The 26,042-nt window shown below is 38.5% G+C and overlaps 4 protein-coding genes across 5 annotated transcripts in view; 2 read left to right on the top strand and 2 right to left on the bottom strand.

The window, feature by feature from the left end:
- The window catches only part of LOC130552930 (gastrula zinc finger protein XlCGF7.1-like), a 12,614-nt gene extending 8,865 nt beyond the window's left edge, over nt 1-3,749 (bottom strand). The window contains exons 1-2 of one of the 2 annotated variants that reach the window (XM_057331621.1): nt 2,986-3,749; nt 2,106-2,809 (exon numbers count right to left, since the gene is read on the bottom strand). In XM_057331621.1, the coding sequence (XP_057187604.1) occupies nt 2,109-2,809; nt 2,986-3,193 (909 nt within the window). In that variant the 5' untranslated portion in view covers nt 3,194-3,749 and the 3' untranslated portion in view covers nt 2,106-2,108. Of the gene's footprint in view, nt 1-1,747; nt 2,810-2,985 lie in introns of those variants that run through there. The other variant, XM_057331620.1, reaches the window with a different exon arrangement.
- Nucleotides 3,750-6,653: 2,904 nt separating this feature from the next.
- Nucleotides 6,654-9,386, bottom strand: LOC130552914 (zinc finger protein 239-like). Its single transcript, XM_057331602.1, has 2 exons — nt 8,896-9,386; nt 6,654-8,756 (listed from the first exon to the last, which is right to left on the bottom strand). Exons 1-2 carry the CDS (start codon nt 9,221-9,223, stop codon nt 7,921-7,923), a joined length of 1,164 nt encoding a protein of 387 aa, XP_057187585.1. The 5' UTR covers nt 9,224-9,386; the 3' UTR covers nt 6,654-7,920.
- A 10,714-nt stretch (nt 9,387-20,100) lies between these two features.
- LOC130553099 (zinc finger protein 239-like) lies at nt 20,101-23,599 on the top strand. Its single transcript, XM_057331844.1, has 2 exons — nt 20,101-20,874; nt 22,797-23,599. Exons 1-2 carry the CDS (start codon nt 20,664-20,666, stop codon nt 23,597-23,599), a joined length of 1,014 nt encoding a protein of 337 aa, XP_057187827.1. The 5' UTR covers nt 20,101-20,663.
- The window catches only part of LOC130553100 (zinc finger protein 345-like), a 19,057-nt gene continuing 16,610 nt past the window's right edge, over nt 23,596-26,042 (top strand). Inside the window, 1 exon segment of the mRNA XM_057331845.1 lies at nt 23,596-24,392. Coding sequence (XP_057187828.1) covers nt 23,596-24,392 — 797 coding nt within the window.

Genomic DNA, 26,042 nt, shown 5'->3' on the forward strand with positions numbered 1-26,042 from the left:
TGTAGGCAAGCATTAGTGACTTGAATCTGATACGGGCTTCAACCGGTAGCCAGTGGAGAGAGATGAAAAGGGGCGTCACATGAGCCCTTTTGGGCTGTTGGAAGACGAGGCGTGCTGCTGCGTTCTGAACCAGCTGGAGTGGTTTGATAGCCTTTGCAGGAAGACCAGCAAGGAGAGCATCGCAGTAGTCCAACCTTGAGATGACCAGGGCCTGGACAAGGAGTTGTTCCTCATGCTCAGTGAGATAGGGTCTAACCTTTCTAATGTTGAATAAGGCATATCGGCATGACCGCGTTGTCTTTGCAATGTGATTGTTGAAGGACAGCTGTTCATCAAATATGACTCTGAGGTTCCTGGCTGTTTTGGAAGGAGTGATTGTGGTATTGCCAAGTTGGATGGTGAGATCGTGCTGCACCATGAGGTGTGCCGGAAATACAAGTAGTTCTGTCTTGGCCGGGTTCAGCTGGAGGTGATGCTCTTTCATCCAAGCCGAGATGTCTTCTAGGCAGGCACTAATGCGAGCTGATACAGTGGTATCGTCTGGGTGAAACGAGATGTAGATCTGGGTGTCGTCAGCATAACAGTGATAGGAGAAGCCGTGTGCTCGTATGATGGGTCCTAGGGATGACGTGTAGATGGAAAAATGTAGCGGTCCAAGCACTGATCCCTGAGGGACCCCAGTGATCATGTGGTGGGCAGTGGACAGCGAGCCCCTCCATTACACCCTGATGGATCTGCCGGAGTGGTAGGATTTGAACCAGCGGAGAGGAGAGCCTGAGATTCCTAGTGATGACAGGGTTGCTAGCAGTATCTGGTGATTGACAGTGTCAAACGCTGCAGATAAGTCTAGCGGAATCAGGACCGAGGATTTAGATTCCACCTTGGCTTGCCGCAGTGCTTCTGTGACCGATAGCAGTGCAGTCTCAGTGGAGTGGTTTGTTTTGAAGCCAGACTGCTTGTCATCCAGTAGCTCTCGACCAAAACTTGTGAACACATCACAGACGTTCATACAGGATGTCAATTGTTTTTTTAGCTGGTTTCCCTTTAAATTAATTTTGTATATCTGCTGAAAGTTTATGCTTTTGACTTTTAGAAGTATAGATAAACTCATAATAAAACCAAACGTCTTGATATTATGGGGTCTTGAAACTACAGCTCAACTGGTACCTAAAATACCATATACAGTATAGTCTTTAATTACCTATACAGCAAAGAGCAGCGTATTAAATCTCTCTTGGCTTATGGATGTGCCAGTTACGTTATGATCACGTCATTACCAAAATACACAGCTAGCACAGGTACGTCCGTAAGATGTCTGCTTAAGATCTGAAAAACATCTGCTGTGTGAAAACTGCTGTCAGATGTCATTTAGGCCTCTAGAAGATGTTTATGATTTAGAATGGATGTGCAACTTCTCTTTCTAAGATGTTTAGCAGATGTTTTACAGACGCACCTGTGCTAGCTGGGAAGTAGCATGTGTGCTATCAGGGATACACCATTAAAAGCCACAATTATCCATATCATGTCAGTTCAACACGTATGGTAATATAAATAATCCTGTCCCCGCTTCAGTAACTCACGCTTCTAAATACTAGACAGCTGTGTTGTCATCATTACTTCTGCAGAACACAAAAGACGATATTTGAAAGAACGTCGATGACCAAACAATAATGACTTTCACCGTATGAACACAAAACCACTGAGACAATTCTCAAAATATCTTCTTTTTTATATCTTCTTTTCAACCTCCGGAACACGGGGGAGTCCAATACACTTTATTTGAGAGATTATTTCAAATGAAACATTTTCAAATACAACATAAAATGTTGAGATTTTAGAGGCACTCTATTCTTACATGGACATCTTAATCCTAGTTACATTGATACTATTTCATCTTAAAGACATTCTTACAAACATTTTAACAGCGTTGTTAACCTCATTAAGTAGATCATTCATTATAATAATTTTGCTTTCCGAACACAACAACATTCAGCGGCAATAACTGGTCAGGTGGTCAGTTCATCACAGAGCACATTAAAGTAAACACTATGATGATTCCAGTGCAGTTTGTTCTTCAGCATGTTTCTTCTGATGAGAATTAAAACTTCCTAAATAAGTGAATCTCTCTCCACAGATGGAGCAGTGATAAGGTGAACTCTCTCATGAATTTTCAGATGAGATTTATGACGGAATCGTTCATCACAGTGTGAACACTGATACAGTTTCTCTTCAGAGTGAGTTGTTTTGTGTACCTTCAGGCCATTTGACTGCCTAAAGGTTTTTCCACATTCACTGCACTCATACGGTCTCTCATCGGTGTGTACACGCATGTGTCTCTTCAGATTCATTGTACAGCTAAATCTCCTGTCACAGTAAGGACACACGTACGGTTTTTCTCCCGTGTGAATTCTCCGATGAGCAACAAGATTTGATTTGGTTTTAAAATATTTGTCACATTCACTGCAGTGGAAAGGTTTTTCTCCAGTGTGTGTCCTAATGTGACGTTTCAGACTAGAAGACGAGCTAAAATTCTTACCACACTGCTGACAGTGAAACTGTTTCTTCTCATAGTGTTTCTGGTCTCTGTGCTCTTGTGAATGAAGTTTCTTCTCTTGTAAGGTAGGAAAGCTGATGTCACATCTGGTGCAGGTGAAGAGTTTCTGTTCTGTGTGTTTTCTCTCATGTGTCTCTAAACGTCTCTGTGAACTGAATGTCTTTCCACAGGTGATGCAGGAAAGAGTTTGTGCTGTCAGTCGCTGTTTTGATGTAGAGGCCGTTTCTCCATCACAACATGAATCACCGCTCTCATCTGAAACAAACACAACAGCGTTAACAACAACCTCCAGCACATCTGAAACTACATCAGTGTCCACTGAGAATGAGAAACTTCATTGTACTTTTCACAAGTAACAAAAAAAAACTTTATATGAAACAGGAAAACAAATGATAGTTAAATATTATAAAAAAATAACAGAAGAAAGATACCTGAGGGTATAAAGTCATCATCTTCATCAGTTTGATCTTCCTCTGATTTGGGTTCTGTTTTTATCTCCATGTTATTGCAGTTCAACAGTTTACCTGAAGGAACAAAATCATCATGATTCTCATCTTCATCAGTCTGTTCTTCCTTCACTGTGGTCTGTGTTTCCATCTCCATCAGTTTCCTGCAGTCCATCAGTGTGACAGAACACATGTTGAGTGGTCTGGTGTTCAGGATCTGCTGTTCTCCAGCGTTACAGACAGAATCCAGAGACTCTGTGGAGGTTTGATCAGTAGATTCATCCTGATTCAAGGTGTGATTACTGTCACACACAGTGTCCTGAGCGTCTGTGGGGTTTGACTCGACCTTTACCACAATCTGACAAACACACAACACATCATCAGCACTGGAGCTTTATATAGAATATATGTGTGATGTCTCACTTTGGTTTAGTTTGACATGAATGACAGTATAAAAGCAGTAAATGATGTTGAATGTGTCCAAACCTCAGTGTTGAGTTCATCTCCTCTTGTCCTCAGCTTTTCCTCCAGTAACGCCACCTCTTTCTTCAGCTGACAGATTTCTGTGATGAAATCATCAATATCCAGCATGGACAGATCAGTTCCCACTGATTTACAGCACATCTGTGACGTCATCCTCAACATCTCAACACAAACACACACACACAACACTCTGTTTAAAACACTCAAGAGAGAAAATCAGAGTGATGTGAACACGCAGCGCTTGACGTTTGACTTTCTTTCTTTCTTTAGTGGGTTTATCGGCGGACTGAAGAGCTGCAGAGCGACTCCTGCTGGACTGGAGACTGGTCTCATGATTAATTTCTTATCGTGTCAGTGTTTTTAGTCTGAATGTTGACTCTGTAAGGACACTGATCATACAGCAGGATAGAAAACAACTTGCTGATGACAAAGCGTCAATGCTTTAAACCAAAGCGATATTTAGTGCTGGGCGATATAACGGTTCATACCGAATATCGGTGTGTATTTTTGTTATGATATATTTTTTAGATATATCGCATTACCGGTGTATGACGCTTAAACAACGTGCGGAACGCAGCGCAGCGCGACACTGTTTCAGTGGGGTCCCTTTTCACTGTTGCACTGTGACCGGCCATTCACACAGGCTCTCACTAAATCCTTGTGGGTTAGGGTAAAGGTTTCGTAGACTTGAAACACCAAAGATTTAGTCAAAACCAACAAGCCACGCCCACGGATCTGACTCGAAACACCAAGAATTAAGTGAGTGCCCATTCACACAAGCTAGCGGTGTCCCAATTCAGGGGCTACAACCTTCTGAGGTCGCGGACTTAAAAACGAGGACTTGTTTTTCAAAGCACGCAGCCTGAAAAGTCCAAGAACCGAACTGAAATGAGCCGGTCCAGCCTCGCGGAGGATTTCCTAATTGCGTCACCTGCTGCTCATGTTGCGTGGCGACAGCAGCGGGCCACAGCAGTGACGTTTCTGACTTTTTAAAACAAATACGGAGCCAGAAAAATGATATTTTATTTTAGAGAATATGACACGTGTATGTAGATTTAAACAGCCCAACAGTATATTAAATTAAGCAACCTTAGAAATTTAAAACACAATAATGCACCAGTAATGTTAATGAACAACATCACATATAATATTAAACACTGAAATGGACCGTTTTTGTGAATTACATACTTTTATTTAACTAAAGTTTTGAATGATTATTTAAAATTTCAAGCCGTTACAGGCGCGCAATGAATCTCGGGATACCCAAGGCTGTGAAGGATACATTCGTTCTGTCCTTAAAAACCCGCGGAAATAAGGTCGCATTTTGGGGCTGCATTTGAAGCAACCTTTGAATCGGGACAGTCTTACCAGCCTTCAGTCGCGCTGCTGTGACGCAATCGGTCTTAAAATGCAGCCTTCAAAGCACGCAGCCCCTGAATTGGGACACAGCCACAGAGTGCGTCTTTCTGTGCCGCGGCTCTACTTTATCATAATTTTTCTATATAAACATGCGCTAAACGGAGGCGTTTGGATGTCTGCGTGCGTCTCGCGCATGAGCGGTGACGTTACATATTTATTTTCCCGTCGCAATGGGAGCGCGCACCTCGCGGCTGAACAGCAGCACAAGTGTAGCGATTGCAAGTTCGCATTACGTTATATTAAATATACTCACGAACAAACATTTTCAAAAAAACGCTCGTGTTCCCCTCATATCTGCTCAATATAAGCATATACTATGATGTGTTTTTAGTTTGAACTGTTTCTCTATATGCTATGATGAGAAATAAGGGACAGTAAGGAGGATTGACAGCGTGATGCGATCGCTTTCCTCTCACATATCTAATTTAAGACTTTGTTTTATGATTAAAAAATATGATTTCAGGAAATCATGAAGCCATTGTGACTATGTAAAACACAACAGACATCACATGCATGTTTTAATGGTACAATTGTTACAAAAAAAAATTTCAACTATTCAACTATACATTTTTTGATGGATGCTCTATAACTCTTGAAGTTGGGAGTGCTTCCAAGGAAAAAAGTTAATTTCGAGCCCAGTTCTCTATTTATTTGCTTAAATATCATGTATGTAATTTACCTTCGCATGCTATTCAGTTGTTAAAGAAGTCTAAACTTTGCAGTTATTATGGGGGATACTGTCACTGTCACCATGACAGTATAAAAGGGCATTTTAAGTCAATCAAACAGCACTATTTCCTCTCTCAATCAGTAGAAAATGTGGTAAAAAAATACCGCCATGTACCGGGAAACCGGTATAAATCTGGAAAACACCGTTATATTAATTTTTGGTCATACCACCCAGCACTAGTGTCTTTGTCTTTTCTCTGCAAATGATGTGTACAGTACATTTATACCATGATTTAAAGAAGATGCCCAGAAAAACGCCATTAATAGTAATTAACAGTTATACAGCCTACATTAAAATATATCCAAATTTAATGTTTGATTCCATTATCATTTTAATAAGTAAACAAGTGTATTGTTTTACCTAAACATGTGTGTTATTCTGATTTACCATAGTTTATTGTTCTGAAGGACGATTTGTCAGAAAGGGAGAGAGTATTCTGGTATATTTTTGCTGCAATGTTTGTAGTATTAGTCTGTGTCATTAAATTAGTCATATTCTCAGTATTATTTTGCACCCGAAGCGTCTTGCTTCATTTCTGAAAGACAGATTTCGCTCTGTTATTAATGATGAATACTGTCTCCCTTCGTGAGCTCTCTTGAGTTTGCTTAATGCTTAACAACTCCCCGTTTGTGGGAATGTACAATAAATAAATAATGTAAATAAAACAAAAAAAAGCTTTAAAATTTAAAAATTCACAAAGTTCAACACATATTTGACCGCTGCTAAACATTTATCTGACATGTAAATAAGATACTGATAAAACGGTCCTGTCATTGGGTGTAATGGATGACACTGTGGCATGACAGAAGCATTAAACTGAATCACCAAACTTCTACTGAAGCTTATAAACTGCAGACACGTGCATCAAACGGTGAGCTCGATCAAGCTTATTCCTTATACTTTCAAAAGCTCTAACAACAATACATGTTTTTTTGGCATCACACTGAATGCCAATTGGTTTGTATTTTATGTTAAATTAACAAATATTTTTGTTAATAAAGTCATAAACCCAACTGGCAGTAATACACTTTATTTATAGGCGCTTTTCGTGACACTTTACAAACTGGATAAAACAATAAACATTGAAGAGTAAAGGCCAGTACAGCCAAAGCGACAAATAGACATCAAAATAACATAAAAGACCAACATATTTGACCGTGACATGGACACATCTGAGTCAAAGCCCCAAGTGTTACCCTGTTTAAGAGAGCGATGATTTCACACCAATTTTCTTCAACAAGAGAATTTACTTGAATTCTGGTGAATAACTGTTGCTTTACATCTGTTATAAAATCAACATCATACAAGTTTAAACAAAAGAGAGCAATTAGGGTTTTTTTTCAATCCGCTTCACAAACCTGTATGACTTACTTTTTCAGAACACAACAGAAGATATTTTGAAGAACGTTGATAATCAAACAACACTGAACTCCACTGACTTCCACTGATTGAACACAAAACCACTGAGACATTTCTCAAAATACCTTCTGTTGTGTTCCACTGAAGCAAGACTCACATACAGGTTTACAAACACATGAGGAGAATAACTGATGACAGAATTTTGATTTCAGTGTGAACTGTCCCTTTTAAAGTGATATTGACCTCAACACTGGCAGCGAGCACTCAGACTTTTAACAGATTGAGACACTATGATGATGAATCCAGTGCAGTTTGTTCTTCAGCATGTTTCTTCTGATGAGTCTTAAAAGTTCCTAAATAAGTGAATCTCTCTCCACAGATGGAGCAGTGATAAGGTTTCTCTCCAGTGTGAACTCTCTTATGGGTTTTTAGGACATCTGATCGAGCAAACGTCTTGTCACACTGAGAACATTTGAAGGGTCTTTCTCCTGTTTAAAGCTACAGTTTGTAAAAACCGCTGCTAGAGGGCACATGGTCAAAACAACAACAATGGCGCAGCTTGATGACGCTGTGAAGGAGCGTGGAATGATGGGATCTGTTGTCTTCAACTCCACCGCTGATGGCCATCAATCAGACGGGACGAGCAATCATGTTAGTGGATGAGGTAAAGTAATAAAGTTTTATACATGTTGAGTATAATTGTGGATCATAACTAACTCGAGACAAGCTAGTGGCTTGCTAGACACTACTTCCGCATTTGTCCACGACACTGTTGTCATGCGGTTTCTACATCAGTAAAGGTGGTAACAGAGGGGTAACGCGGATATGACGCCATTGACACATGACCTCACAACCCCGTGTCACTGTTTAGAATGGAGATCTTCTGACGACTTACAAGTAGTACACTGGCCTAGTGGTTTTTGGGTATTTTACTGCAAAATTGTTACAAACTGCCCCTTTAAGTTCTCTGATGTTTTATTGTGCTGACAATTAAAACTCTTCCCACAAACACTGCAGTCATAAGGTTTTTCTCCTGTGTGAATTCTTTTATGAATTATAAAAGAACTTCGATCAGTAAAGCTCTTCCCACAGTGAGAGCAGATGTAAGGTTTCTCTCCAGTGTGAGTTCTCTCATGAGTTATCAGATGAAATTTCTGACAGAAACGTTTATCACAGCGTGAACACTGATAGAGCTTCTTCTTAGTGTGTTGTTTTAGGTGTAACCTTAGATCATATGACCTCTTATAGGCTTGTCCACATTCACTGCACTGATACGGTCTCTCATTAGTGTGTACACGCACGTGTATCTTAACATGAGATGAATGGCTGAATCTCTTGTCACAGTGAGGACACGCGTACGGTTTTTCTCCCGTGTGAATTCTCTGATGAAGAACAAGATTTCCTTTGGTTCTGAAACACTTGTCACATTCACTGCAGTGGAAAGGTTTTTCTCCAGTGTGTGTCCTCATGTGAATGTTCAGATTAGAAAAGGAGCTAAAGTTCTTCCCACACTGCTGACAGTGAAAGTGTTTCTGGTCTCTGTGCTCTTGTGAATGAAGTTTCTTCTCTTGTAAGGTAGGAAAGCTGATGTCACATCTGGTGCAGGTGAAGAGTTTCTGTTCTGTGTGTTTTCTCTCATGTGTCTCTAAACGTCTCTGTGAACTGAATGTCTTTCCACAGGTGATGCAGGAAAGAGTTTGTGCTGTCAGTCGCTGTTTTGATGTAGAGGCCGTTTCTCCATCACAACATGAATCACCGCTCTCATCTGAAACAAACACAACAGCGTTAACAACAACCTCCAGCACATCTGAAATACACCCGTTTCTTGAGTAACCAAAAACACTTTTTATGAAATAGCAACACACATGATAGTGTAATATTACAAAGAACAACAGAAAACAAACCTGAAGGAATAAAACCGTCACCATCATCATTCTCATCTTCACCAGTCTGATCTTTGTCTGATGTTTCTTCTGTTTTTATATCCATCATGTTCCCACTCTTCATCAGTTTCAATGAAGTAAACAAATTCTCATCTTCATCAGTCTGTTCTTCCTCTGATTTGGGTTCTATTTTTATCTCCATGTTCCAGCTGTTTTCCAGTTTGACTGAAGGAACAAAATCATCTTGATTCTCATCTTCATCAGTGTGATGTTCTTCTTCTTCTTCTGCTGGTGTTTGTCTTCTCATCTCCATCAGTTTCCTGCAGTCCACCAGTGTGACAGAACACATGTTGAGTGGTCTGGTGTTCAGGATCTGCTGTTCTCCAGCGTTACAGACAGAATCCAGAGACTCTGTGGAGGTTTGATCACGAAATACACACAAAGCACGTGAAAATCAGAGTGATGTGAACACGCAGCGCTTGATGTTTGACTTTCTTTCTTTCTTTAGTGGGTTTATCGGCGTACTGAAGAGCTGCAGAGCGACTCCTGCTGGACTGGAGACACAACACACTCAACACTAGATTCATGACGATCATTTCAGTCATTCTTTGATTGTTTTAATGAAGGGGCGCTTTAGTCCAGGTTAAATTTCCGTGTAGTCATTTTACATAAACGCCAAAAAATAACAAGTTAATCTAGATGTTGTGCACCACTTTTTGGTTCGCAGATGGCAAATCATCACCCTTACGAAAATTTACCATAGTAAACGATGGTTACTGTAGTAAAACCATTGTTTTGCCTATAATCAATGCACCAAAACTACACTTGTACCACAAAAAAACAACATGGTTAATTTTCGTAAGGGACAATTGTGTTGAATATTGTCAATAATTTACTTTTCCTATTAAAATCCTAAATTTTCTATTCCTGAAGAAAATGCCTGTTATCGATCAGTATACATTTTTAATCCGAGTGCAAAAAATACCACTATATAAAGATATAGTGGTTTTCCATCATTTCTGGTCCTGTATCAGCATCAGCTATGAGGCATTTGCATTTTTTCGAAATCAAAACATCAGTTTAAAGCTTCTCGGTTTCATTTGATTTATTAACAGCATAGCATTGTACATGTAAAATCGTTCACCCAACAAACAAGTGACGTCTACCAGACGTGCCGATAATGTCTATATTGCGTCGGTCAGTCCAGGACTATATAGGTCTGCACGACGCGCAAATCCAGTACGGAATCTGACACGACCTCTCTTGGACGTAGATTTGCCCATCCCTGCATGTTGCATGCATCTCACTGAGGACTCCCAGCATGCATTGTGTCGTGGACAAATGTGCTACTAGTTTGTCACCATTCTAGATGTCAGTATCCGGCGGATTAAACAAGTTGTTCAGTTTAAATAATTCATTAATTTAACTAATATAAAACTTTGCTTGTAACGCATGCAAATGTACACAAGCTATTTTAAGGATGATGATGATGTCATCTAATTCCAACTTGTTCCAGCTGCTATAAATTAAATTATAAGCACATACATCAACATAAAAGCTCAACTAATGGAAACACTAAACACTATCAGGGTGACTTCTTATTGTTCATGGTTTATTTCAGTGATTGTGTTTGTAACAGCAGGTGTTCATCATTCATGAGATATATGAGTGATGATTGATTCCTAAACTCAACCTGATTTAACTCATTAACTTGTTCATGTGTATTTAAGGAGACATCCAGGGGCGCAACTGCACATTTTCTGAGGGGTATGCGAGATCAGTATTGGCGCCCCCATCGGCCACCCCAATATAGAAAACACACAACAAATAAAAAATCTGCAGACAAGTTGTATATTACCTTTGGAGTCATTCTATTTTACATCATGTGAAGGTGACAATCAGATTTGCATCTATAACAGAAGCATAAAGGTTTCCTTTTACAGAAACACTTTTCCAACTGCTTCACAATGTAACAGATACACAATTCTGAAAAGATAAATAACAATCTGAAAAATAATGAAACAAAGGAGCAAAAAGTAGTAAAAGTACATAAAGCTTGACATACACAATAAATTAGGGCAGAAACTAACGATTATTTTAATAACCGTATAATTGGACGATTGTTTTTTTGATTAATCGGGCTAAACAGTTTTTAAATTGATCTTTTGCTTATAATAACCAAATAAGGGGCTGTGTCCACCGAGCATTTACGCGGCTGAAAACGGCAGGAGCTCGGCTGAAAACGCCCGCTGCAGGCGCAGCGTTCTGCCCAAAGTTGAGCATTTTTCAACTCAGGGCGATCGGTCGAACGCCGGCGCTGAGCGTGAAAAAAACGCATCGCACCAGCGCAGAGCGCGGAAAAAAACCGTCAGCTGATGGCTTTTTTTTAAAGCGCGGCGTTTCCATAGGAAACAATTGAAAAAACGCCGGCCGCAGGCGTAAACGCCTCGGTGGACACAGCCTCTAAGACTTCAAATAAGGCTATTTATTGTATTCTTTGAAAAGTGAGTTTCACTTATGTAGTCTAGAATTTTGACATTTAAAACCTTTAACAAAAAAACTTGTCAAGTTTTAAATAATAAAACTTCTTTAAATATCCCAAATATAAGTAACAATCGAGTTGTAGCCCATTAGAGATGTGCTGATGAGGAAATAAACTTATTTTGATCTTTAAAGTTATATATAGATTATTCCCTTTCCTTCAACAAAAAGTATTATTAACATTATTTATTATTATCAGAATAAGACGAATAAGACGTATCACATGATATACTCGCGTTGTATTTTTTTGTTCTTTTCCCACTTAGGCCTACTTTAAAACGAATGCTTAGTTTGTGGTTCATTAATATTTAATAAAAACACAACAATAAAATTTGCCTATGTTAAACATACCTTTACTGTGCATTTATAATTCAAATATTATTGAAAAAACGAAATAAGATGGATAACAGATATTATAAGGCAAATAAATAAAAAATCTTTGGATTTTCCCCTTGCTTTAAGCATTTTTAGTTAGTGGTTCACATTTTATGAAAACATCATTAAAGTAAAACAAAGACAAACTCACTTACATTGAAAGCTCAAATTATTTTTTATTAACTAACGTTCTTTTGCGCTCTTGTCTCTGTCATCCTGTCAATCATTGCGCTGTTTCAGTGTCCACACGCAATATCTCCGGCGCTCTGTGCTGCGCGCTGTTTGCAGAAGACGCAACTGCTCGTTATGTGAAGGACACGGACCTGACGTTCAAACTGCACAGCTCGCGTCGTCATATGGGGAAAACGCGTCCGACGATTAATGAAGAACCCGATAATGCGTGATAGTGGGAGACTTAACAGCTTTAACAACCGTCTCAGACTCTCCCGAATGTAATTATAAAACTCCTTCACAAACATAGATTTATTTTATAAGCGCCAAAGATGTAGGCCTAGAGGTGACCTGATATTGTATTATAATATGAACTACCTCTCAGGCAACGTTAAATAACTTGATTTTTACTTGTCAATTTACTTTTCATTTTCATGTTCTGTTCTGCGCTTTGGGAAGTTTCTTTGCTCGATCCATTTGGTCATTTGACTGTGAAAGAGTGATTGACATAATAACTTGATTAAATAAATTATATATTTATTGAACTCGTTTAAAATGCTAGACAAAAGTGAAACTAAAACGTTTTAGATAATGACTTTTTCGTTATATTTTTTATAACGTTTTATTTAAAAAAATGTTAAATAATATTTTGGCACAATGGCGCCCCCACTTGTGCGGCGCCCCTATGCACCGCATATACTGCATACCCCATTTTTGCGCCCCTGGGGACATCCAAAACATTTCTTGTGGGAAGGCACGTGGACTGGAATGGTGCAAGAAACACATTTTTGCTTGATGGGTTCGAACCCTGCTAAGAGCAGATTTGGGTAGGAATGGCTGCACATCTAACTTAATTGTTTATTACCTTTATCAATGCATTTCTCTGTATTTATTGATGGAAAGAAACAATGAAAATCTGCTCCTGACCAGGTTAGTTTCACAGAGTAAGTTACTGTGGTTACTGACTCTGAGTATAAGTGACCTCTCTTTTAGAAACAGGCTTGAGTTACCCCGCTTTCTCGGATTTGACATACCTCACATTCTGAAACGGAAAACCCAGAGTTTCCCTCATTTCAGGGTTAATATACTCAGGTTTCACTGAACCTCCTTTCTGAAACGGGCCCCTGCTACTTAAACCCCTTGTTTTCATTCATTCTTTGCAAAGTCTTGTTTAGTGTTACGCTGCATTTCTGAGTATTATTGCCTGTTGGATTATCGTATTACCTTGGATTGTACCTTGTCTTTTAAGGCTTAGATCCACAACCCTTCATGTCTCGAAAGCTATTCATAAAAAACACACACAGCAAGACTTCACATTGAATTAAATAAAGTCTAAATAATGTCTGAAATGAGTCTGCAGTTGACGTTATAAGACATTGAAAAAAAGTCTGCAATGACCACATTTTAACTGAATTTGAAGTTTAAAAACTTTCATTCTGGCTCTTCAGGGAACGTCTTTTCAACATCTTTTACTTTTGCTCAGTGGGCAGTATATTCACTGAACCCATAACCTTGCCATACGGTTAAATGAAATGCATAAATTAACACTTCTCGTCACATTCTACAACTTTTAAGATTTTCTAATTGCCTTAAATCTCAAGCTAATCAAACGGGTGTTGAGATCAGCGAGCCCGACTGTATGAAATAATGTTGTGTGTTGTGTCTCCAGTCCAGCAGGAGTCGCTCTGCAGCTCTTCAGTCCGCCGATAAACCCACTAAAGAAAGAAAGAAAGTCAAACATCAAGCGCTGCGTGTTCACATCACTCTGATTTTCTCTCTTGAGTGTTTTAAACAGAGTGTTGTGTGTGTGTGTTTTTGTGTTGAGATGTTGAGGATGACGTCACAGATGTGCTGTAAATCAGTGGGAACTGATCTGTCCATGCTGGATATTGATGATTTCATCACAGAAATCTGTCAGCTGAAGAAAGAGGTGGCGTTACTGGAGGAAAAGCTGAGGACAAGAGGAGATGAACTCAACACTGAGGTTTGGACACATTCAACATCATTTACTGCTTTTATACTGTCATTCATGTCAAACTAAACCAAAGTGAGACATCACACATATATTCTATATAAAGCTCCAGTGCTGATGATGTGTTGTGTGTTTGTCAGATTGTGGTAAAGGTCGAGTCAAACCCCACAGACGCTCAGGACACTGTGTGTGACAGTAATCACACCTTGAATCAGGATGAATCTACTGATCAAACCTCCACAGAGTCTCTGGATTCTGTCTGTAACGCTGGAGAACAGCAGATCCTGAACACCAGACCACTCAACATGTGTTCTGTCACACTGATGGACTGCAGGAAACTGATGGAGATGGAAACACAGACCACAGTGAAGGAAGAACAGACTGATGAAGATGAGAATCATGATGATTTCGTTCCTTCAGTCAAACTGGTGAGTGGTGAGAACCTGGAGATAAAAACAGAAGAAACATCAGACGAAGATCAGACTGGTGAAGATGAGAATGATGATGGTGATGATTTTATTCCTTCAGGTTTGTTTTCTGTTGTTCTTTGTAATATTACACTATCATGTGTGTTGCTGTTTCATAAAAAGTGTTTTTGGTTACTCAAGACACTGATGTAGTTTCAGATGTGCTGGAGGTTGTTGTTAACGCTGTTGTGTTTGTTTCAGATGAGAGCGGTGATTCATGTTGTGATGGAGAAACGGCCTCTACATCAAAACAGCGACTGACAGCACAAACTCTTTCCTGCATCACCTGTGGAGAACATTCACTACAGACGAGAGATTTAGAGACACATGAGAGAAAACACACAGAACAGAAACTCTTCCACTGCACCAGATGTGACATCAGCTTTCCTACCTTACCAAGAGAAGAAACTTCATTCACAAGAGCACAGAGACCAGAAACACTTTCACTGTCAGCAGTGTGGGAACGGTAGTCTATCTCGTTCTTAAAGTCTGAACGGTCTCACATCCGAAGGACCTCTGGTGAGAAAAACCTTTCCACTGCAGTCAATGTGACAAATATTTCAGCCACGCAAAACAAATTCTTGTTCTCATCAGAGACATTAACGACACCAGGGACGATAAACCGTACGCGATCCTCTGACTGGACATAGGAGTGTCATCCAATGGCGTACACTTCTGAAAAACTACAACTGCGTTCACAGCACCATAAGCGGAGACAGCATGTATTTGAGTAGCAGTGACCATGGGGAAAAAACCTTTAGGGAGACAGTTACATGGTTAAGACACACAAACAATCTACTCTGAGGAGAAACATCTATCAGTCGTCACACTGTGATAAACGATCGCTCTAAATCATATACTCGATAACATCATGAGAGATCTCACACTGGAGAGAAACCATATGTCTGCTCATCTGTGGAAAGAGCTTACTATTAAGTTTTAAATCATGAAGTCACACGGAACTCATTGGTGTTTGGAGAGTTTCGTTCAGCTTTAGTAACGAGAACTCACACTGTGAGAAACCTTTCAAATGTCCTCAGTGGTGTAGCAAGACATCTTGTCTCGACCAGATGCTTCTGAGAACTGCATGAGAGAGTTCACACTGGAGAGGAGACATTATTCAAATGCCTACATCTGTGGAGAGAAGATTTCACTTATTTAGGAAAGTTTAAAAGATTTCATCAGAAGAAACAATGCTGCCGAACCAAACGTGCACTGAAATCATCATAGCGTCTCAATCTGTTAAAAACAGTGTTGGAGTCAATATCACTTTAAAAGGGACAGATCACCCAAAAACAGAAATTCAGTCCTCATTTATTCCCCCTCATGTGGTTGTAAACATGTTTGTAACTCAAGATTGTTCACTGTATCCTTAAAAATGTTTTTATTATTTATTGTCCTTACATTGAAAACATTGGTAACAGTTTACAAGGTTCCCTGCTGAAAAAAACAAACCTGCTCAAAACACAATAGAAAAAGTGGTTATAATGGGAATCTCAATGGTTTTAATTTAAACTATAGTGGTGTCTAGTCTTATATGGTAGATGGGAACCAGCAGTATATCAATAAATCCTTATGACGCCGGAAACACACTACATTAATTCTGTAATGGTTTTCTATTGTTTCTCTTTTCAGCAGATATTGTTAGGGCTGTCACGATTATGAAATTTGATTGACGATTAATTGTCTGATAAATCATTGCGATTATGCCGATTAATTGTCTGTGATAACATCCTCGAACGATCGCGATGATGGGTGGGCACAGCTCCCCCCCTAGAGGTAGGGTGGACTGTATTTAAGGGGCTTATGACGTAGATGTATAGCGGCTGTGAGATTAATTGTCTGTTTTTGAGCTTTGACATTTAATTCTCATACATTTTTGATTCAGCGATTGAAACGACCATATTGTTCTGAATACAAGACTATGTTTGACTTACATACTATGACTATGTAAGACTATGTTTTTTTATTGGAAATACATCGGAAAAAATTGGGTCATCATATATTTAAGGTTTAGGCTTTTACCTGTCAATAATACAACCGCCAAATACTTGTAAATGAAGTAAATTGATCAGGTGTGAATTGAAGCCACCATTAAAAAGTATGCTACTCTCTCGCCAGCTTTGAAGTCATGAAACAGGTTTCATAGTCGCTCACTCTGATGTGTTTATCCTCACGGTTAGGATACAAGACTCATATAAAAAATTTTAAACTATAGTGTGTTAAATGAATGTTTTGATATGTGAGTGGTTTTCTTGGTTTTTCAAGCGGCTGGCAGAGAGATTTGGCTTAAAATAATGTTAAATTGTTCGCCCTGGCAAAATTGGTAATTTGTGAATACTGTTATTAAGGTTTTTTTCTAAAGTGAGTTGTGTTGTTTTGGTGGTAAAATTTACAAGTATTACGCAGCTTCGTAGTATATACATTAATAATTTCCTATCCTAAAAAATGATCAATATGCAATTCGATCGCCATCTAACAAGCTTCCCAAACGCTACCGAGTCTTCTATAGAGAGTGTGCAAAATAATTGTGGATGATCTTGACCAAATCCATGTAGAAGGATGAGTCGAAACAATGCTGATGCAAGAAAACGATATTTTAGATATGCGACAGCCTAGCATATTGTTAACATAAGCTAACACGAACAATAATGAGCAATAAAGGTTTTTAAGCATTTTGTCTTTGTTTATGTTCGTTAATGCCAGTACAATTGTTCATGTTTGTTAACCCCTTTTTTAATAGCATGATGAAATTAACATGAAATAAGATTAATTATTGTTTATGATTAGCTCATGTAATCTAATGCATGCAATCTTGTTGTATCAACACGTTTTTTTGCACGTAAAGCGTGAATTTATTTTACTGCTTTTTTAGCGTTATTTAATAAAGACTCCACACATGATTGACAGTGGTTATTTTAAACTGGAATCTAATGTGTTGAGACCAGAGGTGAGTAGCCAAAATCTTTACTCAAGTAAAAGTACAAGTAACTAGAGAAATTGTTACAAAAGTAAAAGTCACTATTTTAAAAATTACTTGAGTAAAAGTATGCAATGAAAAAACTACTCCAGTAGCACCCCAGCTAACACAGTTACGTTGTGACGACGTACCTGGACCGGACCATATTCTTTGCCACGACGTACCATAATAACGTTCCAGCGACGTAACTTTGTGATTCCCATATTCGTCCTGACGACGTATCATCGGACGTTGTTGGGACATGGTGATTACCTCCTGAAGACATAGCTGGAACGTACCATATTCGTTGCAGCGACGTACCAAATAACGTTTCTGGGATGTGATGAGCACGTCCTAACGACCAAACAGTTACTTTGTTAAAATCTTTTTATTTAATTTAATTTAAACAATTATCATCCCTCAAATGGATTATTAAATTAATTTGTGATTTAATCTGTGTGTTAAAGATGAAAAGTTATGCATAATTGGAGTAATTCTCTATTCAAATATGTTTAAAGCACTGTATACGATTATAAAACTCAACACATCACAATCAGATATTTTATTTATACTGTATAGCCTACATGACATAAATAATCAAAGACTTCAACACAATATAGAGGATTTAAAGCAGATATTTATTGACAGAGATGAATAAACATTATGTTTAGGCTTAACATTATATTCTTGTCTTACCACATAAGTTAAGCAGGGTGTCCGTTTTTAGAAACAACCAAAAGCTTCTTTAGTCACACTCACAAACATCAGGGTCCGTTCATTTAAACGCGCCAAATCGATCGAAAATCACTAAAATATGTGTTTACTCTCACATCTGTAAGGTACAAAGTAAAGAAAGAATATTAATAAACCGCTAAAGTAAAATCAGGCTGTGAGGTAAAAAGAAATGACCGTTAACGTTTAAATGATGAGAGCGCGCGGATCTTTGCAGAACATGCCATAGACGCGCACGCACAAAATAAATAGTTGTAATTATGGTATCGAATTAAACTCCAGTTTAATAGCTGTCAGAAGTCAGATTAATAGCATTCGTCTTGACATTATAACAGATTTTACTCTGATCATAAATTTTCCATAAAATAACATAAACAGAAATGACCAAATTCTTTAATCAAATGACCAGTGTCCAGGTCATCTGAAGACGAGTACATCACGTCGCTACAACGTTCTCCATGGGATTAATTCACGACGTTATTTGAGGACGTGGCTAGGACGTTTCTGGAACGTAAGCAAAAATTATAAGAAATGGAACGTTGCCAACCCAGATAGCAACCAAACCAGCAAATCGTTGCGGCCCAAATCCGGCCCACACACCTTACTCCCCATACCACCTCATCTGGCCCACATACCGTGTGGAATGATGGCACTTGGGTGGACCGGTCCTGTTTTCCAGGTTTGGGCCACAAGCAAGCCAAAGCTATGCCACATGTCAAAAAAACAAAACAAAGCAGAACTGACCCAAATATAACCAACAGTTCATTTCAATTCTGGCCCAGATTTATCCCAAAACCAACACCTTTCTGTGCTCCTGTTTGACAGAATTTGTATTGAGTTTCATTATTATTATAGTGATGATTGAGTCATTAGTGATGAACATCTGCTGTTAACAAACACAATCACTGCAGAAAACATCAACAAAAACTACAAAAATTTAATTTACCCAAAGAAACACAACAACTACAACCTGAAATACACCCCAGCTAACAAAAGTATTTTATAAGAACGTTCCTTAGATTGGTTTTATTTAGAATAATAGACCATGTCAAACTAAAGTGAACCTGCAGAGTTTTGCATTTAAAAAGCATGAACTAAACTCAGAGCATTTCCTAAGATGATGTAGAACATCTGCAGTGCTCTCTTAAATGAAATACACATTTCTGAACAAAGCTCATGTTTTCTCGTGTTGTGTCACGTGTGTGTTGTGAAACGCTCTTACTTGTAAACAAACAGTAAACAGTGAACCACACGCCCATCAACACGTTTTCTTCCTTCTGTTCTTCAAATGTATATTTCTGCAAGCCCACGTCTCTGTGTCTGACAGGTAACGCGCATGTTGCTGTGTCTGACGAACAGGTCGCGCGGGTGCGCGCATATGGCGGGCATTTATCATTGCTGGCAAACTATATGACACATTTGCAGTTTTGATTGTATAGATATAGATTAATATCCACTTCATCCAACGCTCTTTGTGTTCTGCGTGTTCTTAAGTTTCGCGCTACGAGGAGTGAGTAATCCTGCTTCAGATGATTCAGATCGTGCTGCGAACTGAACAAATCATTTGAACTGATTTCATTAGCCTATTCAAATGGTTTTGCCCATTGTTCAATTAATGCTTTCAAAAGAATCGACTCAAAAGAATCGATCACTCGGGAATGCCCGTAAAAAGAGACGACAACCTTGAAATAAACAACGCGTTTTAAAAAGCATATTTTAAAATGAAGGAACTGAAGGAACGTCACGCAATGTAAGGTTTTTTTCAAGTAAAAGACAGATTTTCTATTAGAAATTTACTCAAGCTAAGAGTAAAAGTACACACTTTTAATTTTACTTAAAAATACATATTTTCCAAAATAGTTACTCAAGTAAATGTAACGAAGTAAATGTAGCGCGTTACTACCCACCTCTGGTTAGAGAAGATTAAATCATTGCCAAATGCGCGAAATGTTGTGGGTGTCTCCAGTCCAGCAGGAGTCGCTCTGCAGCTCTTCAGTCCGCCGATAAACCCACTAAAGAAAGAAAGAAAGTCAAACATCAAGCGCTGCGTGTTCACATCACTCTGATTTTCTCTCTTGAGTGTTTTAAACAGAGTGTTGTGTGTGTGTGTTTGTGTTGAGATGTTGAGGATGACGTCACAGATGTGCTGTAAATCAGTGGGAACTGATCTGTCCATGCTGGATATTGATGATTTCATCACAGAAATCTGTCAGCTGAAGAAAGAGGTGGCGTTACTGGAGGAAAAGCTGAGGACAAGAGGAGATGAACTCAACACTGAGGTTTGGACACATTCAACATCATTTACTGCTTTTATACTGTCATTCATGTCAAACTAAACCAAAGTGAGACATCACACATATATTCTATATAAAGCTCCAGTGCTGATGATGTGTTGTGTGTTTGTCAGATTGTGGTAAAGGTCGAGTCAAACCCCACAGACGCTCAGGACACTGTGTGTGACAGTAATCACACCTTGAATCAGGATGAATCTACTGATCAAACCTCCACAGAGTCTCTGGATTCTGTCTGTAACGCTGGAGAACAGCAGATCCTGAACACCAGACCACTCAACATGTGTTCTGTCACACTGATGGACTGCAGGAAACTCATGGAGATGAAAACGGAAGAAACATCAGACAAAGATCAGACTGGTGAAGATGATTTGTTTTCTTCAGTGAAACCGATGAGCGACGGCGGGAACATGATGGAGTTAAAAAAAGAACCCAAATCTGAGGAACTTTACACTGATGATGACAATCAGGATGATTATTTTCATCCTTCAGGTATGTACCATCTGTTGTCTTTTCTTACAGTTTCAGGTGGTTTTACAGCATTCGAGTATCAAGACACTACCATAGACTGAGTATGAGGAACTTTTTACTGTAGTTTCAGATGCGCTCTGTTAGCTGCTTATAATTGAACAGCACTTGTGGGTCAGTGACTCGATTGGTCAATAACGATTTGGACTGTGAATTACAAACACTTTTACCAGAAAACTTGGGACGCTGTGTAGAATAATCAAATTTGACAGGCATAAATGGACACCTGCGTACAACGTATTCCTGGGGTGTATTCCAGAAAGCTGGTTATGTGACATACCTGGGTAAATTTAAGTGTTAGTTAGCGGATAATCCCAACTTTCGGTTCCAAAAACGGAGATAACTTTCAGGGTATGTAAGTAACCATAGCAATTTACTCTCTGAAGATAACCTGCTCCGGAGCAGGTTATGTTCCAGGGTTAGTTCATTTTAAGGAAATGTCACTAAGCTTTAGGGGTTGTCTGCGCATGTGTGCGTTTTTGGTGGGCGTGGAAGCACAGATTACATATACTATATTATAATTTTACAGCAATATTACAATTACATTTCCAATCTCACCCATCGCAACTCAGCATTCACAACTAATTTTTTTATTAACTTTATTATTTAACCTTTTAAAATGAAATAATCTTTAAATAAAATAATGTAATTTGTTATTGTTAAACTTTATGTATTTATGTTAAATATCGTATATACTTTGAATTAGGTTTATTAAAACATCTCCAAGTATCACTGGATAAATATACACATCTTACAATTTCCAACAGTTAAACTGGGATGTTAATAGTGAAGTATTTTAACTCCCGAGGATTGCATATCATTACTCTTGTCCACTTATTAGGCAATATTTGATGCATTGGGTCAAAGATAGTTGTGGCCTAATGGTCAGAGAGACAGATTTAAAACTTTAAGGTTTTTCATACTGACTGTATTCCATAAAAATGTCTTTCTGATCCTCAGCCTCCTCCTACAGTTTAGCATTGAAAGGCCTTTCTCCAAATTATAATGAGCCTTGAGCGCGCGTTAACTCTGGGTATCTTTCGGGAGGTTGATTAAACTAACTCTTCTCAGGTGATTTGGAACCGACGTACCCCGAGTAAGCAAGGTTTGGGTTATTCAACCGAGAGTTCAGGGTTTAGCTGACGGTAAGTTAACCTGCTTTCTGGAATACACCCCTGGGGTGATATCATTTGATATGCATACCTAAGAATACCTAACCACACCCTAAAAATGTCAAATTATCTCACTTTTTAAAAATAGTTACCTTTGCCTGCAGCAGTTGGCTTCACCAGGGGTTCTTCTCTGTGATTTCATTTCCTGTCACATGTCTTCTTGCACAATATTTACAAATTTGCTCCTTAAATGGTGGCTACACCACCTTGACACTTGAACATTGGTGTTCCATTTACTTTTATTTACCATTAAAAAGGACTAATGTAAGATTATGCCAAGCTAGCTGATATTTTGTTTTATAGAGACTTTCACCTTTTTTTAACAATATGAATTTTGTGTTTTTACAGTTACACCACATTGATCTATCGGCAATCATTCCCCAAATAATCTCTCAAAATGAATTAAAACCAGAATTTCAGTCTTGGTCCTCAGAAAAGAGAATGTATGCAAGTAGTCTGCAAATTTATTTTGGAATTTTAACCACAGGGACACAAAAATTGAGCGTCACTTCATTGACCGTTATATTTGATTCTGTGTTTTAGGTATTTCCTGTGGTTATACGATGAATTAGTCACTCTTTATGAATATGATCATATTTAACACATTAAAAAGGCTGACAGCTGTATTCTTCTGCTGTGTAAATATAAGAAATGATACAGAAACTAAATTCACTCTCTTATTTCCACTCTTTATGACTCTTGTGTTTGTTTCAGATGAGAGCGGTGATTCATGTTGTGATGGAGAAACGGCCTCTACATCAAAACAGCGACTGACAGCACAAACTCTTTCCTGCATCACCTGTGGAAAGACATTCAGTTCACAGAGACGTTTAGAGACACATGAGAGAAAACACACAGAACAGAAACTCTTCACCTGCACCAGATGTGACATCAGCTTTCCTACCTTACAAGAGAAGAAACTTCATTCACAAGAGCACAGAGACCAGAAACACTTTCACTGTCAGCAGTGTGGGAGAGCTTGTGTCTCGTCTTCTAGTCTGAACGCTCACATGAGGACACACACTGGAGAAAAACCTTTCCACTGCAGTCAATGTGACAAATATTTCAGCACAAAATCAAGTCTTGTTCTTCATCAGAGAATTCACACTGGAGAAAAACCCCACAAGTGTCCTCACTGTGACAAGAGATTCAGCCATTCATCTAATCTGAAGAAACACATGCATGTCCACACTAACGAGAGACCGTATCAGTGCAGTGAATGTGGAAAAGCCTATAGGAGGGCATATAATCTAAAGTTACACCAAAAAAGACACTCTGAGGAGAAACTCTATCAGTGTTCACACTGTGATAAAAGTTTTGTTAAAAAATCGTACTTGGTACGTCATGAGAGAATTCACACTGGAGAGAAACCTTACCTCTGCTCTCACTGTGGNGGTGATTCATGTTGTGATGGAGAAACGGCCTCAGCATCAAAACAGCGACTGACAGCGACAACTCTTTCCTGCATCACCTCGTGGAAAGACATAGTTCATTCAGAGACGTTTAGAGACACATGAGAAACAGACAGAACAGAACTCTTCACTGCACCAGATGTGACATCAGCTTTCCTACCTTACAAGAGAAGAAACTTCATTCACAAGAGCACAGAGACCAGAAACACTTTCACTGTCAGCAGTGTGGCAAGAACTTTAGCTCCTTTTCTAATCTGAAGATTCACAAGAGGACACACACTGGAGAAAAACCTTTCCACTGCAGTGAATGTGGCAAGTGTTTCGGCACCAAAGGAAATCTTGATATTCATCAGAGAATTCACACGGGAGAAAAACCGTACGCGTGTCCTCACTGTGACAAGAGATTCAGCCATTCATCTGATGTTAAGAAACACATGCGTTCACACATTGATGAGAGACCGTATCAGTGCAGTTAATGTGGAAAAACCTTTAAGAGTTCAGATGCTTTAAAGTCGCACCAAACATCACACTCTGAGGAGAAACTCTATCAGTGTTCACACTGTGATAAACGCTTCCTTAAAAACGCTTATCTGATAACTCATGAGAGAGTTCACACTGGAGAGAAACCTTACGTCTGCTCTCAGTGTGGAAAGAGCTTTGCTCACACAAGTTCTTATAACTTTCATGTGAGATATCACACTGGAGAAAAACCTTATCAGTGCAGTGTTTGTGGGAAGAGTTTTAGCCATCAAAACGTTTTAACAAAACACCAGAGAATTCATTCAGGTGAAAGACTCTTTAAATGTTCTCAGTGTGACAAGACATTTGGTCGACCAGATGTCTTGAGAACCCATGAGAGAGTTCACACTGGAGAGAAACAATCTGCACCAAAACCATCATAAGTGTCTTTTATTATTTTTATCTAAAGCATCTACTGTACGTATGACATTGGAAGCATTTTGGTTTACATGATCAGTAACTTCTTGTTCATATGAGAATTTGTAGTTCATGATGATTTACATGTATTTTGTGATCGTTATTATTCATGAGCAGTTTTACAGGAGAAAGTAAAGAGAAAAACAGAAATAACAGAAAAGGTAAAACACAGTACAGTGTTTGTAGGACAAGCAAGATCATTCTAATAAGGCGATGTTTATGGAATTTACCGAACCTTTAAGCTAATGTAATATCAGCAGTCTCCCGGTGAGCAAGCTAACACAGCCCTGTGCCGAGGAACCCAAACTCAAATAGGAACGTTGTAAGCAGGGAAATAGTAATGGCATAATGTAACTGAGTGCAGCTATAACTTCAAACTGCTGTCATGTGATGTAAGTTTAGCATCAAATACTAAGTATTGTGAATACTGTTGACCATTAATGTGACAACAAGTAGTCCGTCTTTGCTCTTGGTTGGTGATGGAATTACAAATAATAATGATCGTAAATTATGAAGATTTACCTTTTGCAGTACAAATATAATGTTTAACTTGTTTTAGTGCTTTTGATTTGAGATTTAGATGATTAAAATAAAATTCTACACACTATTTGAATCTCTAATACAAAATGTTTAGTAATGTTTCATAAAAATACAAAATCTTAAAGATAAAACATTATTGAAATAAAACAGTACATAAATTTCATAAAAAATAAATCATTTTGCTCTGGACAGGGTTAAAAAAAGGTCTTTTCATTTTTTGTATTGATAGTGACATCAAGACCATGACGCTTGTTCACAACTAGCTTGAGTAAACTGCGCATGATCTGCATACAGAAATGTACTGAAGTTCAGACTCAAAGATTGTTCACTGTCCTTAATAAAAATGTTTTTGTTATTTATTGTCCTTACAATAGAACACAATAGAAAAAAACAATTGAAAAATGGTTATAATGGGAATCTCAATGGTTTTAATTTAACTATAGTGGTGTCTAGTCTTATATGGTAGATGGGAACCAGCAGTATATCAATAGATCCTTATGACGCCGGAAACACACTACATTAATTCTGTAATGGTTTTCTATTGTTTCTCTTTTCAGCAGAGGTATTGTTAACATAAGCTAACACGAACAATAATGAGCAATAAAGGTTTTTAAGCATTTTGTCTTTGTTTATGTTCGTTAATGCCAGTACAATTGTTCATGTTTGTTAACCCCTTTTTTAATAGCATGATGAAATTAACATGAAATAAGATTAATTATTGTTTATGATTAGCTCATGTAATCTAATGCATGCAATCTTGTTGTATCAACACGTTTTTTTGCACGTAAAGCGTGATTTTATTTTACTGCTTTTTTAGCGTTATTTAATAAAGACTCCACACATGATTGACAGTGGTTATTTTAAACTGGAATCTAATGTGTTGAGAGATAAATCTGCCAAATGCGCGAAATGTTGAGCGTCTCTCCAGTCCAGCAGGAGTCGCTCTGCAGCTCTTCAGTCCGCCGATAAACCCACTAAAGAAAGAAAGAAAGTCAAACATCAAGCGCTGCGTGTTCACATCACTCTGATTTTCTCTCTTGAGTGTTTTAAACAGAGTGTTGTGTGTGTGTGT

This window comes from Triplophysa rosa, linkage group LG4 (genome assembly GCF_024868665.1).
Source record: "Triplophysa rosa linkage group LG4, Trosa_1v2, whole genome shotgun sequence".
NCBI classification, from domain to species: Eukaryota; Metazoa; Chordata; class Actinopteri; order Cypriniformes; family Nemacheilidae; genus Triplophysa; species Triplophysa rosa.

Bases quoted from the DNA above. Each gene is read 5' to 3' on its own strand.
- LOC130552914 (XM_057331602.1), bottom strand. From the start codon at position 9,223: ATGTGTTCTGTCACACTGGTGGACTGCAGGAAACTGATGGAGATGAGA. The intron at 8,757-8,895 runs GTTTGTTTTCTG...TGTTTGTTTCAG, and splicing joins TGACGGTTTTATTCCTTCAG to ATGAGAGCGGTGATTCATGT.